Source organism: Siphateles boraxobius, unplaced genomic scaffold (assembly GCF_051911475.1).
Source record: "Siphateles boraxobius isolate OS27281-9 unplaced genomic scaffold, OSU_SipBor_1 39, whole genome shotgun sequence".
NCBI lineage: Eukaryota > Metazoa > Chordata > Actinopteri > Cypriniformes > Leuciscidae > Siphateles > Siphateles boraxobius.
The window spans coordinates 2,525,160-2,540,000 of record NW_027509019.1 but is presented as its reverse complement, the minus strand read 5'-3'; the positions used below and the strand labels follow the sequence as shown (position 1 = coordinate 2,540,000).

The window sequence follows — 14,841 nt, the reverse complement described above, 5'->3', positions numbered from 1 at the left end:
AGTGACGAGTGTGTCAGAAGTGACGAGTGTGTCAGAAGTGACGACTGTATCAGAAGTGACGAGTGTATCAGAAGTGACGAGTGTCAGAAGTGACGAGTGTATCAGAAGTGACAAGTGTGTCAGAAGTGACGAGTGTATCAGAAGTGACTAGTGTGTCAGAAGTGACGAGTGTATCAGAAGTGACGACTGTATCAGAAGTGACGAGTGTGTCAGAAGTGACGAGTGTATCAGAAGTGACGAGTGTGTCAGAAGTGACGAGTGTATCAGAAGTGACGAGTGTGTCAGAAGTGACGACTGTATCAGAAGTGACGAGTGTTTCAGAAGTGACGAGTGTCAGAAGTGACGAGTGTATCAGAAGTGACGACTGTATCAGAAGTGACGAGTGTGTCAGAAGTGACGAGTGTATCAGAAGTGACGAGTGTATCAGAAGTGACGAGTGTCAGAAGTGACGAGTGTATCAGAAGTGACGACTGTATCAGAAGTGACGAGTGTGTCAGAAGTGACGAGTGTATCAGAAGTGACGAGTGTATCAGAAGTGACGACTGTATCAGAAGTGACGAGTGTGTCAGAAGTGACGAGTGCGTCAGAAGTGACGAGTGTATCAGAAGTGACGAGTGTGTCAGAAGTGACGAGTGTATCAGAAGTGACGAGTGTATCAGAAGTGACGACTGTATCAGAAGTGACGAGTGTGTCAGAAGTGACGAGTGCGTCAGAAGTGACGAGTGTGTCAGAAGTGACGAGTGTGTCAGAAGTGACGACTGTATCAGAAGTGACGAGTGTATCAGAAGTGACGAGTGTCAGAAGTGACGAGTGTATCAGAAGTGACGACTGTATCAGAAGTGACGACTGTATCAGAAGTGACGAGTGTGTCAGAAGTGACGAGTGTGTCAGAAGTGACGAGTGTGTCAGAAGTGACGAGTGTCAGAAGTGACAAGTGTGTCAGAAGTGACGAGTGTATAAGAAGTGACGACTGTATCAGAAGTGACGAGTGTGTCAGAAGTGACGAGTGTCAGAAGTGACGAGTGTATCAGAAGTGATGAGTGTGTCAGAAGTGACGAGTGTGGCAGAAGTGACGAGTGTCGGATGTGACGAGTGTGTCAGAAGTGACGAGTGTCAGAAGTGACGAGTGTATCAGAAGTGATGAGTGTGTCAGAAGTGACGAGTGTGTCAGAAGTGACGAGAGTCAGATGTGACGAGTGTGTCAGAAGTGACGAGTGTATAAGAAGTGACGACTGTATCAGAAGTGACTAGTGTGTCAGAAGTGACGAGTGTATCAGAAGTGACGAGTGTATCAGAAGTGACTAGTGTATCAGAAGTGACGAGTGTATCAGAAGTGACGAGTGTATCAGAAGTGACTAGTGTATCAGAAGTGACGAGTGTGTCAGAAGTGACGAGTGTGTCAGAAGTGACGAGTGTGTCAGAAGTGACGACTGTATCAGAAGTGACGAGTGTATCAGAAGTGACGAGTGTCAGAAGTGACGAGTGTATCAGAAGTGACAAGTGTGTCAGAAGTGACGAGTGTATCAGAAGTGACTAGTGTGTCAGAAGTGACGAGTGTATCAGAAGTGACGACTGTATCAGAAGTGACGAGTGTGTCAGAAGTGACGAGTGTATCAGAAGTGACGAGTGTGTCAGAAGTGACGAGTGTATCAGAAGTGACGAGTGTGTCAGAAGTGACGACTGTATCAGAAGTGACGAGTGTTTCAGAAGTGACGAGTGTCAGAAGTGACGAGTGTATCAGAAGTGACGACTGTATCAGAAGTGACGAGTGTGTCAGAAGTGACGAGTGTATCAGAAGTGACGAGTGTATCAGAAGTGACGAGTGTCAGAAGTGACGAGTGTATCAGAAGTGACGACTGTATCAGAAGTGACGAGTGTGTCAGAAGTGACGAGTGTATCAGAAGTGACGAGTGTATCAGAAGTGACGACTGTATCAGAAGTGACGAGTGTGTCAGAAGTGACGAGTGCGTCAGAAGTGACGAGTGTGTCAGAAGTGACGAGTGTGTCAGAAGTGACGACTGTATCAGAAGTGACGAGTGTATCAGAAGTGACGAGTGTCAGAAGTGACGAGTGTATCAGAAGTGACGACTGTATCAGAAGTGACGAGTGTATCAGAAGTGACGAGTGTATCAGAAGTGACGTGTATCAGAAGTGACGACTGTATCAGAAGTGACGAGTGTATCAGAAGTGACGAGTGTATCAGAAGTGACGAGTGTGTCAGAAGTGACAAGTGTGTCAGAAGTGACGAGTGTGTCAGAAGCGACGACTGTATCAGAAGCGACGAGTGTATCAGAAGCGACGAGTGTATCAGAAGTGACGAGTGTATCAGAAGTGACGAGTGTGTCAGAAGTGACGAGTGTATCAGAAGTGACGAGTGTATCAGAAGTGACGAGTGTATCAGAAGTGACGAGTGTGTCAGAAGTGACGAGTGTGTCAGAAGTGACGACTGTATCAGAAGTGACGAGTGTATCAGAAGTGACGAGTGTCAGAAGTGACGAGTGTCAGAAGTGACGAGTGTATCAGAAGTGACGAGTGTGTCAGAAGTGACGAGTGTATCAGAAGTGACGAGTGTGTCAGAAGTGACGAGTGTGTCAGAAGTGACGAGTGTGTCAGAAGTGACGAGTGTATCAGAAGTGACGAGTGTCAGAAGTGACAAGTGTGTCAGAAGTGACGAGTGTGTCAGAAGTGACGAGTGTATCAGAAGTGACGAGTGTCAGAAGTGACAAGTGTGTCAGAAGTGACGAGTGTATAAGAAGTGACGACTGTATCAGAAGTGACGAGTGTGTCAGAAGTGACGAGTGTATCAGAAGTGATGAGTGTGTCAGAAGTGACGAGTGTGTCAGAAGTGACGAGTGTCAGATGTGACGAGTGTGTCAGAAGTGACGACTGTATCAGAAGTGACGACTGTGTCAGAAGTGACGAGTGTGTCAGAAGTGACGAGTGTGTCAGAAGTGACGACTGTATCAGAAGTGACGACTGTATCAGAAGTGACGAGTGTGTCAGAAGTGACGAGTGTGTCAGAAGTGACGAGTGTATCAGAAGTGACGAGTGTCAGAAGTGACGAGTGTATCAGAAGTGATGAGTGTGTCAGAAGTGACGAGTGTGTCAGAAGTGACGAGTGTCAGATGTGACGAGTGTGTCAGAAGTGACGAGTGTATCAGAAGTGACGAGTGTCAGATGTGACGAGTGTGTCAGAAGTGACGAGTGTATCAGAAGTGACGAGTGTCAGATGTGACGAGTGTATCAGAAGTGACGAGTGTATCAGAAGTGACGAGTGTCAGAAGTGACGAGTGTATCAGAAGTGACGAGTGTGTCAGAAGTGACGAGTGTATCAGAAGTGACGACTGTATCAGAAGTGACGAGTGTGTCAGAAGTGACGAGTGTATCAGAAGTGACGACTGTATCAGAAGTGACGAGTGTATCAGAAGTGACGAGTGTATCAGAAGTGACGAGTGTATCAGAAGTGACGAGTGTATCAGAAGTGACGAGTGTGTCAGAAGTGATGAGTGTATCAGAAGTGACGAGTGTATCAGAAGTGACGAGTGTATCAGAAGTGACGAGTGTGTCAGAAGTGACGAGTGTATCAGAAGTGACGAGTGTATCAGAAGTGACGAGTGTATCAGAAGTGACGAGTGTGTCAGAAGTGATGAGTGTGTTTTGGGGATTGGAACAGTTGATGTTGGCACAAAATGGGAAACATTTCACTGACACAAAAGAGCAGATTTCAACTGACTGAACCTGTTACTTTAATTGTAAGATCTTGATTCTTATCCATATTTTATCCTCCCCAGTAACTGATACAGGATGATATGTGTAGAAAGACCCCAGAACACTAAACTGTGTGTAAAGTTGTGTAGTTGTGGCATGCAACTTGTGTTCAGTGCTAAATTTCTGACCGTGTTTGTGTTCTGAACCGATTTGCATGAATCATTAATTAAAACAATGTAGTTTATTGTTAGTGAATTCCCCTTTCTACATCTGTTTTCTCTCGTCTGTCTCTAAGGAGGAGCTCAAGTCATTCCAGAGGGGAAAGTGTCTGAACAACGGAGGATACCAACACCAGAAGTGAGTTGATGCTGTGAAACTCCCAGGGCTGGGATTCACGTGCTGGAAATGTAGAAAATAAAAAAAGGCACAAGTAGACTAAATCAAGTTTTAAAAAGTCCAAAATAACAACAACAACAACAAAAAACCCAGTGAATAAATCCTCAACAGTGTGTAAAAAACTAAACTAATGGTTAGGATGACAAAGACCAAATACCATGAAACAATAAATAAACAAATAAACAAACAAATAAATAGCTTTTTTTATATCATATGCATTATATTATACACACACACACACACATACATATATATATATATATATATATATATATATATATATATATATTCATGTAAGAGCTCCCTCTTGTGTGCAGGGGTGGCTGGAGGCTCAAATGTTGCGGAACAGATTTGCCGTAAAAAAAAAGAGACATTTCATTTATCTCAAAGAGAAATATATTACAAACCAGCTTTCTAACAGTTTATCCCAGTAGTTTAATCCCGATAGCTGGGATGAAAAGCAAGCTAATGCTAATTAGATGCTAATTAATTCCTGGTGGCAACTACCAAAGATTGTCGAATCAGAACAACTAAGTGATCTGTGATTTAGTAGGAGCTAGAGCTCAGACCAGTCTCAGTACAAACTGCAACCGTATTTAAAGACAACACTATTTGTTATTCTGGTTGAAACTCTCTTCACAATCAATAATAGAAGTGGTATAAATATTTAAAACATTTATTTTACATATATCTTCTGTGAAAGTCTCAGGACCAAAACATGTTTGTCGTGTTAGGTTGTGTGCAGGTAGCTGAAGACGAGGATGCAGGAACTTCAAAGTAGTTGATTTATTTACAAAATTAACTTCAGGAACATACAAGAACAAAATAAACTCCAGGACTTCAGGGTAAACACAACCATACATTGACGACGACCAACAAACACTGAGGGAAAACACAGGGCTTAAAAGAACTAGGACTAATGGGATAATTAACTGAACACAGGTGAAGAAACTGAACACGAACGAGGAGCGGGAAAAACAACAGGACTGAACCAAAATCACAAAGACGGGGGGAAACAAGATCTCAAAACTGAACTAATAACAGGACTAAACCAAAATCACAGAGACAGGGGGAAACCAGATCACAAAACAGAACTTAAACACATTGAAACATGACATGTCGAAATGATTGGACGATCATTTTTTGGTCCTGATGCGATGTCCTACCTGCCCGTCAACACATGATCTCCATACCTCCACACACAACCTTACAGATACGTGTGCTACGACACACACCATAAGCACATCTTTAAAGACAAATTCAGGCTCAGAGTGAAACTATTCAGTATAATGACAGAAATTAAATTACTCAACATTACAGCATTGCTGATGAACTCTCGGGATATATGTTTTGCGCTTCAGAACTTGCATAAATGGACATAGTGGGTGCTTCTCAATACTCAAATTGATGTTTCCTCGCTCCTCCGTCCTCACTAAACAGATTTTTTTAAAGTAGGGTATAAAGGGGCTTAAGACGTCTTTGATTTTATTTTCCTCTAAATCACTAGTTTTACCGCAACACTTTCAAAAAACATCTGCTTTTCAAGATGCACGTGGAAATTTGTCTGATCCGTGATGTGATCGCGGACGGCAAAGCTAATTTGATTCTGCACTAATTTGATCTAATATTTGATGTTTTTAAAAATGTTGTAGATTTAAAGGGTTAGTTCACCCAAAAATGAAAATTAAGTCATTAATTACTCACCCCCATGCTGTACCAACCCCGTAAGACCTTCGTTCATCTTCGGAACACAAATGAAGATATTTTTGATTAAATCTGAGAGGTGGATCACTGCTACATAGGCTGCCTGAGGGAATGAAACTTGACGGCCCAGAAAGTCATTAAAGAACATGTTTAAATATTCCATGTGCCTACAGTGGCTCAACTATAAGTTTATCAAGTGATGAGAATACTTTTTTTCCGGAAAAAAACCCCATAAATAACGACTTTATTCGACTATTCCTTTTCTTCCTTGTGGGCCTGAGACGAGAGTTCAAGAGATTTCCACGACGCATGCGCGAGAACTGAGAAGAGGAGTGTGAACTAAAATTTTGTTCAGTATATGATACAATTTTAAAATATGTAGACTAAGCTATTATAGTTTGGATTATTTTTTATAATATCCCATATGAGTCCTAATAAATGCAATTTCAAATATTTCTAAAGTATTTCTTTTATAAAGAACACCGCTTTCTCACATAACGTAGTGAAGCAGCCCCTGCATGAGTGAATAATTGATTCTCGAACCATCGATGTCAACCAGTTTAGCACCGGGTAACGACGGTTGTAAGAAGGTATAGCTTAACCTCCTAATGTATAGTTCGGGGAACACGCCTAGAAATGGTATAGCTTTAGTTAATACACCTGAAGAGTCTTCGTAGCGCCAAGAGACAACGTTATCAGGAAAACGCAGCCATGGTCAGATTCAGATGGTAAATATCATATATTAAGTTGGGTGTCCATCTTAGAGATAATCACCATATTTATAATGAAATCATCATATTTAAAAATATGATATTAATCATATCAGTCAATGAAATAAAATGTACTGTTACTATTGTAAATCTAAATTAAATTATATTGGAATCTCCTTTAATACTTTCAGAATCTTTACTTTTTAAAATAATTTTGTTTCTGTATTTTTAAATATATTTTTATATTTAAATATTTTAGCTAAAGTTATTGTTTTGATCAAGTATTAACTTAGACATTATTAAAACCATATTATTTTAGCTGAAGTATTTGTATCAATTCTGTGTCTTTTACCCCGTTTGTCTGTGGGGTAAAAGACCTCGCCACCTCATACATTTATAAGATTTTTATGTTAAAATTTCAATACAATTTTCAATACAATCACTATGTGGAATAGTGAAAAGCACATTTTTTCTTAAGGTGTGCCTTTAGGCCCGTTATACCCTTCAGTAAAATACCAGTCAGTTTATGTGTGTGTGTGTGTGTGTGTGTGTGTGTGTGTGTGTGTGTGTGTGTGTGTGTGTGTGTGTGTGTGTGTGTGTGTGTGTGTGTGTGTGTGTGTGTGTGTGTGTGTGTGTGTTCAGCCACCAGATGGCGACAGACGTGGAGAATAACATCACAGTAAACACACATCCACTGGAGACCACAGTGCTGATGTGAGTCAATATCCCCATAACTTCCTGACTGTACTGATTATCACTGTCATTCATCTGCAGTTTGAGATATCACGCTTCCATAGCTAATTATCAGTATCACATTGCCATCTGTATTTATATATATTCCATTTTCATAGGCAATAATGTATATGGCAGTGTTATCTGTGATTATTGCTATCACTTTGCTTTCAGCAATGATTGGTTTTCCTTTGTTAACAGTAATTGCTTTTTAATCGATCTAATTTTAGTCATTATTGCTATTGTATTATGAATAGTTCTGTATTATATTGTTATCTGTGATCATGGGTGTGTTATTATGTCAGGATGCAGCATGACTGGCGGGAGTTCCTGCAGACTCAGGATATCCTGGAGAAGAGAAGCCCCTCCCCTTCCTCTCTGATGAGCTCGTCCCTCAGCATGGCCACCCTATCAGACGGCAGCACCCCCGTAAGCCCCGCCCTCTCTTCTCTTCTAAAGCCTGGTGTGTAGATCACGGATGCCCAGTCCTGTTTCTGAGATCCAGCCCTGATTAAACACACCTGAAGCAGAGAGTGAAGATCTCCAGGAGCTCTTGCTCATCACAGACAGGTGTTTGAGTGGATCCCAGCAGGACGGTAGATCTCCAGGACTGGGATTCGTTGGCAGGTGCAGGAGTTTGAGGTGTTGTGTGTCCGTTTAGTTCAGATCGCTGTGTTTAGTGGTGGGCAGATCGAGGTTTCGTGGAGCACTGACACAATGTCGAGGCTTCGAAACACTCCACACCCGTCTCCACGGCGACCCCTAGTTGTCAGAACAGTGAACACCCGTCTCCACGGTGACCCCTAGTGGTCAGAACAGTGAACACCCGTCTCCATGGTGACCCCTAGTGGTCAGAACAGTGAACACCCGTCTCCACGGCGACCCCTAGTGGTCAGAACAGTGTAAATGCAACAAAAACCCGGGCCAAACATGCAGAAAAACACCTTTTACAAAAATATTGCACATTTATTATTGAAAGTAGAATCTTTCAAATGCAAATATCTAATCATCTAATAAGATTATCAAGTGTTCATGTTCTTTTCTAATGAAAAAGTCTTCAAATGTATAAAGAGATAAGGTAAACCCACAGACACTTGTTCACTGGCTCTCAGTGACTCCGCATGAATCATGGGTTGACCGAGATCACCAGCGGTGAACCATTGACATTTAGAAGTGTTTCAAAACGTATGACGTAATGAAGCCCCGTTTACTGAAATCACATGACTCTGAAACAAAAGATTCGTAAAGGTTTCGAAGCTTCATGAAGCGGTGTTTTGATATTGCCATTGCGTGGTGTGTTCATCTGCTTTGGTCTGAAGCTTGTGAAGAGTAACGCTACATGCTCTGACGTTCTTACTGAATTTAAACTTTCGTTGCACGTTGTGGCTTTATGAATCCTGATGAAATACTACAAGCTGCCTGAAACGAAATGCTCTGTGTGTCTGTGGAGTGTCAAATGCCTTTGATAATGCGGTTTTTGGACATTTCCCTAGTAGTATCTGGTATTATTTAAAGTACTTTGTAAATACCATGGTAAAGGAGTAACAGTTGTTCTCGCGTGCTGAAAATTTGTTACTATTTTATTGTTCGATGAAAACTTTTGGAATGTGATATTCTAATGATCTCATACATGACCACTAGATGGATCTGTTGCTCAGGCATTATTGTACAGTGCAGCATAACACACACACACACACACACACACATTCACTCCTTTTCCCCCAGTTTATTTGTTACTTGCTGTTTTTACTATATAAATGTCTGCAAAGCAGCTTTAGAAGAACCGTCCCAGAGTGAACACTGTAGACGGCAGTGACTCTAAACCGTCAGATGCTTGAAGAAGCTTCTTCTTTAGCTGACCCATATACAGTATATCAAATACAGCACAAGTGGAAAATGGAAAACCCTAGGCACATGAACACATGACCACACACACATGCCAGTGACGTCTGTTGAGTGATCAAAAACCCGCCCGGCGTCACCATTTCCCAACTTATACTGTGACCTAAATGTGACCTAATACTGTGACCTAAATGTGACCTAATACTGTGACCTAAATGTATATGCTCTTTTTATGAAGAAAAAGCATGGAAGAAATAACAGTGTGGATTCACAACAATTATCTTAAACTTAACAAATCTAAAACCGAACTTCTATTTGTTGGTATGCCGACAATTTGTTTTACGGATTCTGACTTAGTGTCTCCATCATCAGAAGTGCGCAACCTTAGTGTTATTTTTCATTGCTTGTATTAAAATGGTCTCGAAATCTGTTTTTCCATCTCATAAATATTGCCAGACTACGACCTTCTCTATCTCTGCCGGATGTGGAAAGGCCTTTGTTACGTCGAGGCTAGATTATTGTAATGCACTGTATTCTGGTCTCCATGTATATCAAGAAACTGCAGTATATTCCAAACTCTGCAGCGTGTACGGACATACACAACTGCTCACAGCATATTTCCCGGCTCCTTGTGAACTGCATTTCCAGTACAGCCACGTATTGATTTAAAAATCTTGATTTGAACATGTACGGCTCTTCATGGGACAGCTTCGCATTACCTTTGTAATTTACTTTCTCCTTGCACTCCAACTCGCTCTCTCCGCTCTTCTGACTTTCTCTACTTTAACATTGAAGCGTATGTGTGGACGGACTTTTTCTGTTTCAGCTCCACGATTGTGGAACAAACTTCCCTTGCCTATTAGAAATTCCCCAAAACTGGACTGTTTTAAGAAGTCTTTAAAGACCCATCTTTTTAAAGATGCTTCCTGTCTTTGAGTGTACTATTGTTATTTCTGTGTTTTTATTGTATTTTGCCGTCTTTATTCTCTGGGAAGCGATTTGGGTCTGAGAAAAGTGAAATATAAATAAAATGCACAATCATCATCATCATCATCATGGACTCTTGAACGTGTAGCAGAAGAGTAGGAAAGCTTTGGGATAGAGCGCCATCATGTCATGTTTCAGTGACAGAATGCATGTAACTCTGCAACAAAGTGCAATTTGCTGCATAGTTACTGAAACCGGCCTGTCAATCATCCTGTCACAGTTACCATCCTCATATACACACTCCACATTTTAATACATTTACACTACTCAAACCTACTGAAGAAGCTACAGCCTATAGATGTGTTTAGAAGAGATGTTTCGCAGTGATGCTTGAACTGGTCCTGCACAAAGTTGATAGATTAGCGTGAGTATTGTTAAACTGTGTTGATAATGTCATATAGATGTGCATCTTTTATATGAACTGATGTAAAGTTGCACTGACTCCACTAGAGGTCAGTCTGCGGCTGTAACTGTAATCTTCATCTTCTTCTTCTTCATGAACGTACTGCAGGAGTCTGTGGGCGCTTTAAAGATGCATTTCTAAATGTTGTTCATTTGTTCTATAGCCTTTTAATGTGTTTTTGAAAGAAACAACCTCTTCTTTAATTTTTGGTTTAGGGTAAAACATAAAATTATTTAAATATCTCCCTGTTGGTACAGCAGCGATGTAAATCCTCTATGGTAAAGGATGTAAAGTTTGGCTAGTTAGCTGAAAAATGTCAACAATATTTTCACTATCTCACCTTTTTTTTCTTCTGTTGTTGATAAAATTGTATTTTACTGTCCCAGTGTTAAAGCATCCGTATAGAACAGATAAAGGCACCTGGGTCTTTTAATTTCACGACAGCCTCTTGAAATATTTCGAGTCTGTGGACTGCGTCAGAATTAGGCCTGGTGTGTGTCTGCAGCAGTGATATCTGTGTGTGGCCCCGGGGCCCCTGACCACGAGCCCACCCTGATGTGTATCGATCTGATCTCGCTCTCATCGCTCACTGCTGTGTGCTTGGGCATGTGGCTGATATTAAAGGTTGATTGATATGATTATGATCGGGGCTCTATTCATTAGAGCCGTGAGCATGATTGTCTGTTCAGAGCCGCTGGGAATATTACAACGATTACGGATTCATCCTTCACCGGAGAGGAAGACGAGGAGAGATGGATGTCCTCAGGACGGAAAGTCAAGCTGATCCGAGATCGTGATCATTAATTATCTGAAGCGTTTAAGATGCAGCGTGTTCATTTGTCACAATTACATCATTTCAACTGAACAAAGCATTTCGATAAATGGGTGTGGTCTCAGCAGCAAACTGAAATATGATGGAACAAATAGATGGATTCTGGAGGAATAGTGAATCTGAAAATGAGTTTCTTCTGTTGAGCACCTACAGATGTGGTCAGCATCAGGGCCATAGCTAGTGAATTCTGGGCCCCCTGAAAAAACATCCACTCATATATATATACGATATATGTATACGGTTTCTAGACTTGCATCGCTTCTCTTGTTGCCCTTCGACTGAAAATTACAACCAAAAGCCGGACAGTGGCATCGCATCAGTATTTCATTTCGCCGAGTGCAACCATTTGACGTCATCGACCCAGAATGCACTGCGCACCTAAAATGTCACCCCCCATTATCTAAAATGTGTATAAAATGATGTGGATATTTTAAATAACTACTACATATTTTAGTAGGAGACATCATTTACGTTATATTTAGCCATACAAGTCTCCTTCTCCTCCCCCCTCCTTCAATTATTTTGTTAGAATAGTTCCAATTTTGCCTTTGGTACTGACTGATCTAATTTAAAACCAATTAACCAGATTTGCACAAATATTTCATTGTATGGGATCCCATAAAAAGTGTTAATTTAAAAGCAAGATATTTTTCTGAGAAATCTGTTGGGGTGTACTCATTTAGGCTGAGCACTGTATGTCTGGCAACCCTATGAGAACATAAAAGGAGCATACACTTCTATCTCGATATATGATGTTTTATCAACAAAGTTCGGGAGGAGCACTTTCAAATGATCTATCCAATCAGCATAAGAGGAGGCCTATAAATATGTAGCCGACTCACCTATGTTCCTAGACAGTTTTTCTGCATTTGGCCCCACCCAATTGCGATTATGTCAGAGTTAGAATTATTCCCTTCTGATGATGAGTCTGTTTTATCCATGTCTCCTTACAGTTAGTTAGTCAGTTGTTCCCTCTCCTAGATTTAATCTAGCTCCCAAGGTAACAAAACGCACGAGCAAAGCCCCTGGGGCACCGAATTCACGTCATACAACGTCACCATCTCACTCCGGCACAATCCTGAGCACTCTTTGAGCATCACCGTGGTGTTAGGCCTTCAGCAAGCCTGAGCCGCGCCACCGAATTCCGCTGTTAAAAATTGTTGCCCTCCCCGTCCGCTCAGCTCCATACCGTGGCTCTCCCCGCCGTGGCGCCTCAGAATGCAATGTCTTCCTTTATGATTAAGATGATTTATCCTTTATTATGATTAAGGCCAAATTCCCTTAATCATCCATCACAATGTGTAAAATCAAAGAATATAGTTCTGATGTGCATCAAAAGATCATCACAAAATAGAAAGTGACTGTAAGAAAATAGCTAAATAATTGAAAATCCCCATTTTGACCATCAGGGCAATAATTCAGGAGTTCCAATCAACTAAAGATGTTACGAATCTGCCTGGAGGAGGACGTGTGTCTATATTTGTCTTAATGCACGGTGAGGAGGAAAATTTGAGTGACCAAAGACTCTCAAAGGATCACAGATGGAGAATTGCAGAGATTACTTGAGTCTTGGGGGTCAGAAAGTCTAAATATATATATATATATATATATATATATATATATATATATACGTATATTAAACAACCCCTACATCACCACATGTTGTTTGGGAGGGTTTCAAGAAAAATCCTCCTTGCTCCTCTAAAAATAAACTCCAGCATATTCAGTTGTCAGACATGACTGGAACTTCAAAAGGGACTGGATTCTATGGTCAGATAAAGGTAAAAAAGGGCTTTTGGCAGCAAAGCCACCAGATGTGTTTGGTGCAAACAGGGATACAAAGTACCTCATGTCGATGGGTATTAATATACTGCTGGATCTTATATGTTGTGGACCTATTTTTTTGCTGGAGGTCCTGGACATCTTGTTCAGATACATGGTATTATGGATTCTAGCAAATACCAACAGATAATAAATCAAAACCTGACTACATCTGCTAGAAATCTTATAATGGGCCATGGTTGAATCTTCCATCAGGACAACGGTCCAAAACAAACATCAAAATCAAGACAAAAATGGGTAACTGAGCACAAAATGAAGCTTCTGTCATGACCGACCCAGTCCCCTAAACTGAACCCTATAGAAAATGAGTGGGGTGAACTGAAGAGAAGAAGCACCAACATGAACTTGTGAATCTGAGAGATCTGGAGAGATTCCGTATGGAGGAATGGTCTCTGATGTCTTGTCAGTTGTTCTCCAAACTCATCAGACATTATAGGAGAAAACTCAGAGCTGTTATCTTGGCAAAGGGAGGTTGCAAAAAGTATTTAATACCAGGGAGACAATGATTGTGGTCAGCGTGTTTCGGAGAAAAGCATTTATTTCATAATGTGATTTATCCCCTACTTTCAATTATTTTACTTCAATGAAAGGTTAGTGTAGCAAGGTTAGATGTTGTGGGAAGAAGGAGGCGGGAACCGGCAAACATTCAAAGACTTTAATAAACATAAAATAAACAAATACAGAATGAAAGTAAAGACAGCGGCCCCTCACGGACGACTTCTGTCACATATAACAAAACACACCATAAATCCAGGCCTGGCATCTCTCGATTTTCATTGTCGTCGCTCCTCCTTGGTGGATGGCTCGACACTCCTCCGCCACCTGGTGGACAGCGACGGCTCCTCCAGGCTCGGGTAGTCGGCAGGAGTCCCCCGGTCCCTGCTTCTCCCTATCATGGCGGACGACAGCAGGCTCCGGCCTCAGGCAAACGGCGGCGACTCCTCCGCTCCCTCACGGATGGCAGCCACCCCTCCAGCACCCAGGTGACCAGCAGCGAGCTTGTCCGTCCCTCCGGCAACTCACTCCAGCGCACCGCCTTGAGCATCCATGGCGACGGACTCTGCTCATCATGCTTGATGGCACCGTGGATTGCCCACAGTGGAGAGGGCTCTTTGAAAAGCACTTTCCTCCTTCTTCCCGGGGTTCGTCACCAGTATAGCAAGGTTAGATGTTGTGGGAAGAAGGAGGCGGGAACTGGCGAACAAAATAAGTAAATACCAGGGGAGAAACAATATTTTCCAGGGGTGCCACTAATTCCGACCAGAACTGTAGCGCCTTATCCCGGGGTCAAGTATGCTTCACAATAAATCGTACAGTGATACAATCAATCATAAGGACTGTTTTGGTGATTTATGCAAGGACTGTATTTGTGCTGGAAAAGGTGGATTTGTATCTGCACTGGTGTGTCGGCAAGAACACATAAGACTCAAGAGTTTGAAGCAGAGTTTGTAGTTTACTCTTGATTCAAGTTGAATAGTAACAGTGAGTGGTAACAGTAAGTGGTCTGAAATAATAAAGAATAACAATAATATTAGAGATACAACTAAATCAATAACATTCACCAAGACAATAGAACTGGTTACATTATTAAAGTTATTGCAGTTCCTAAATAATCCACAAGGTGGCGTTCAAGAGACGCACATGGAGTTAGTTGTTATGTGGGACGCCATTATAGTGTCATTACA

At 41.5% G+C, this 14,841-nt stretch overlaps 2 protein-coding genes across 3 annotated transcripts in view; one reads left to right on the top strand and one right to left on the bottom strand.

Annotated features, from left to right (window-relative positions):
- Window positions 1–5,926, bottom strand: part of LOC143703881 (sterile alpha motif domain-containing protein 3-like) — a 38,172-nt gene extending 32,246 nt beyond the window's left edge. Inside the window, exon 1 of the mRNA XM_077197357.1 lies at window positions 5,809–5,926. Coding sequence (XP_077053472.1) covers window positions 5,809–5,814 — 6 coding nt within the window. The 5' untranslated portion in view covers window positions 5,815–5,926. The remainder of the gene's footprint in view (window positions 1–5,808) is intronic.
- The window catches only part of schip1 (schwannomin interacting protein 1), a 338,762-nt gene that overhangs the window by 94,219 nt on the left and 229,702 nt on the right, over window positions 1–14,841 (top strand). For both annotated transcript variants that reach the window (XM_077197345.1, XM_077197344.1), the window contains exons 3-5: window positions 4,004–4,065; window positions 7,161–7,232; window positions 7,556–7,679. In XM_077197345.1, the coding sequence (XP_077053460.1) occupies window positions 4,004–4,065; window positions 7,161–7,232; window positions 7,556–7,679 (258 nt within the window). The remainder of the gene's footprint in view (window positions 1–4,003; window positions 4,066–7,160; window positions 7,233–7,555; window positions 7,680–14,841) is intronic.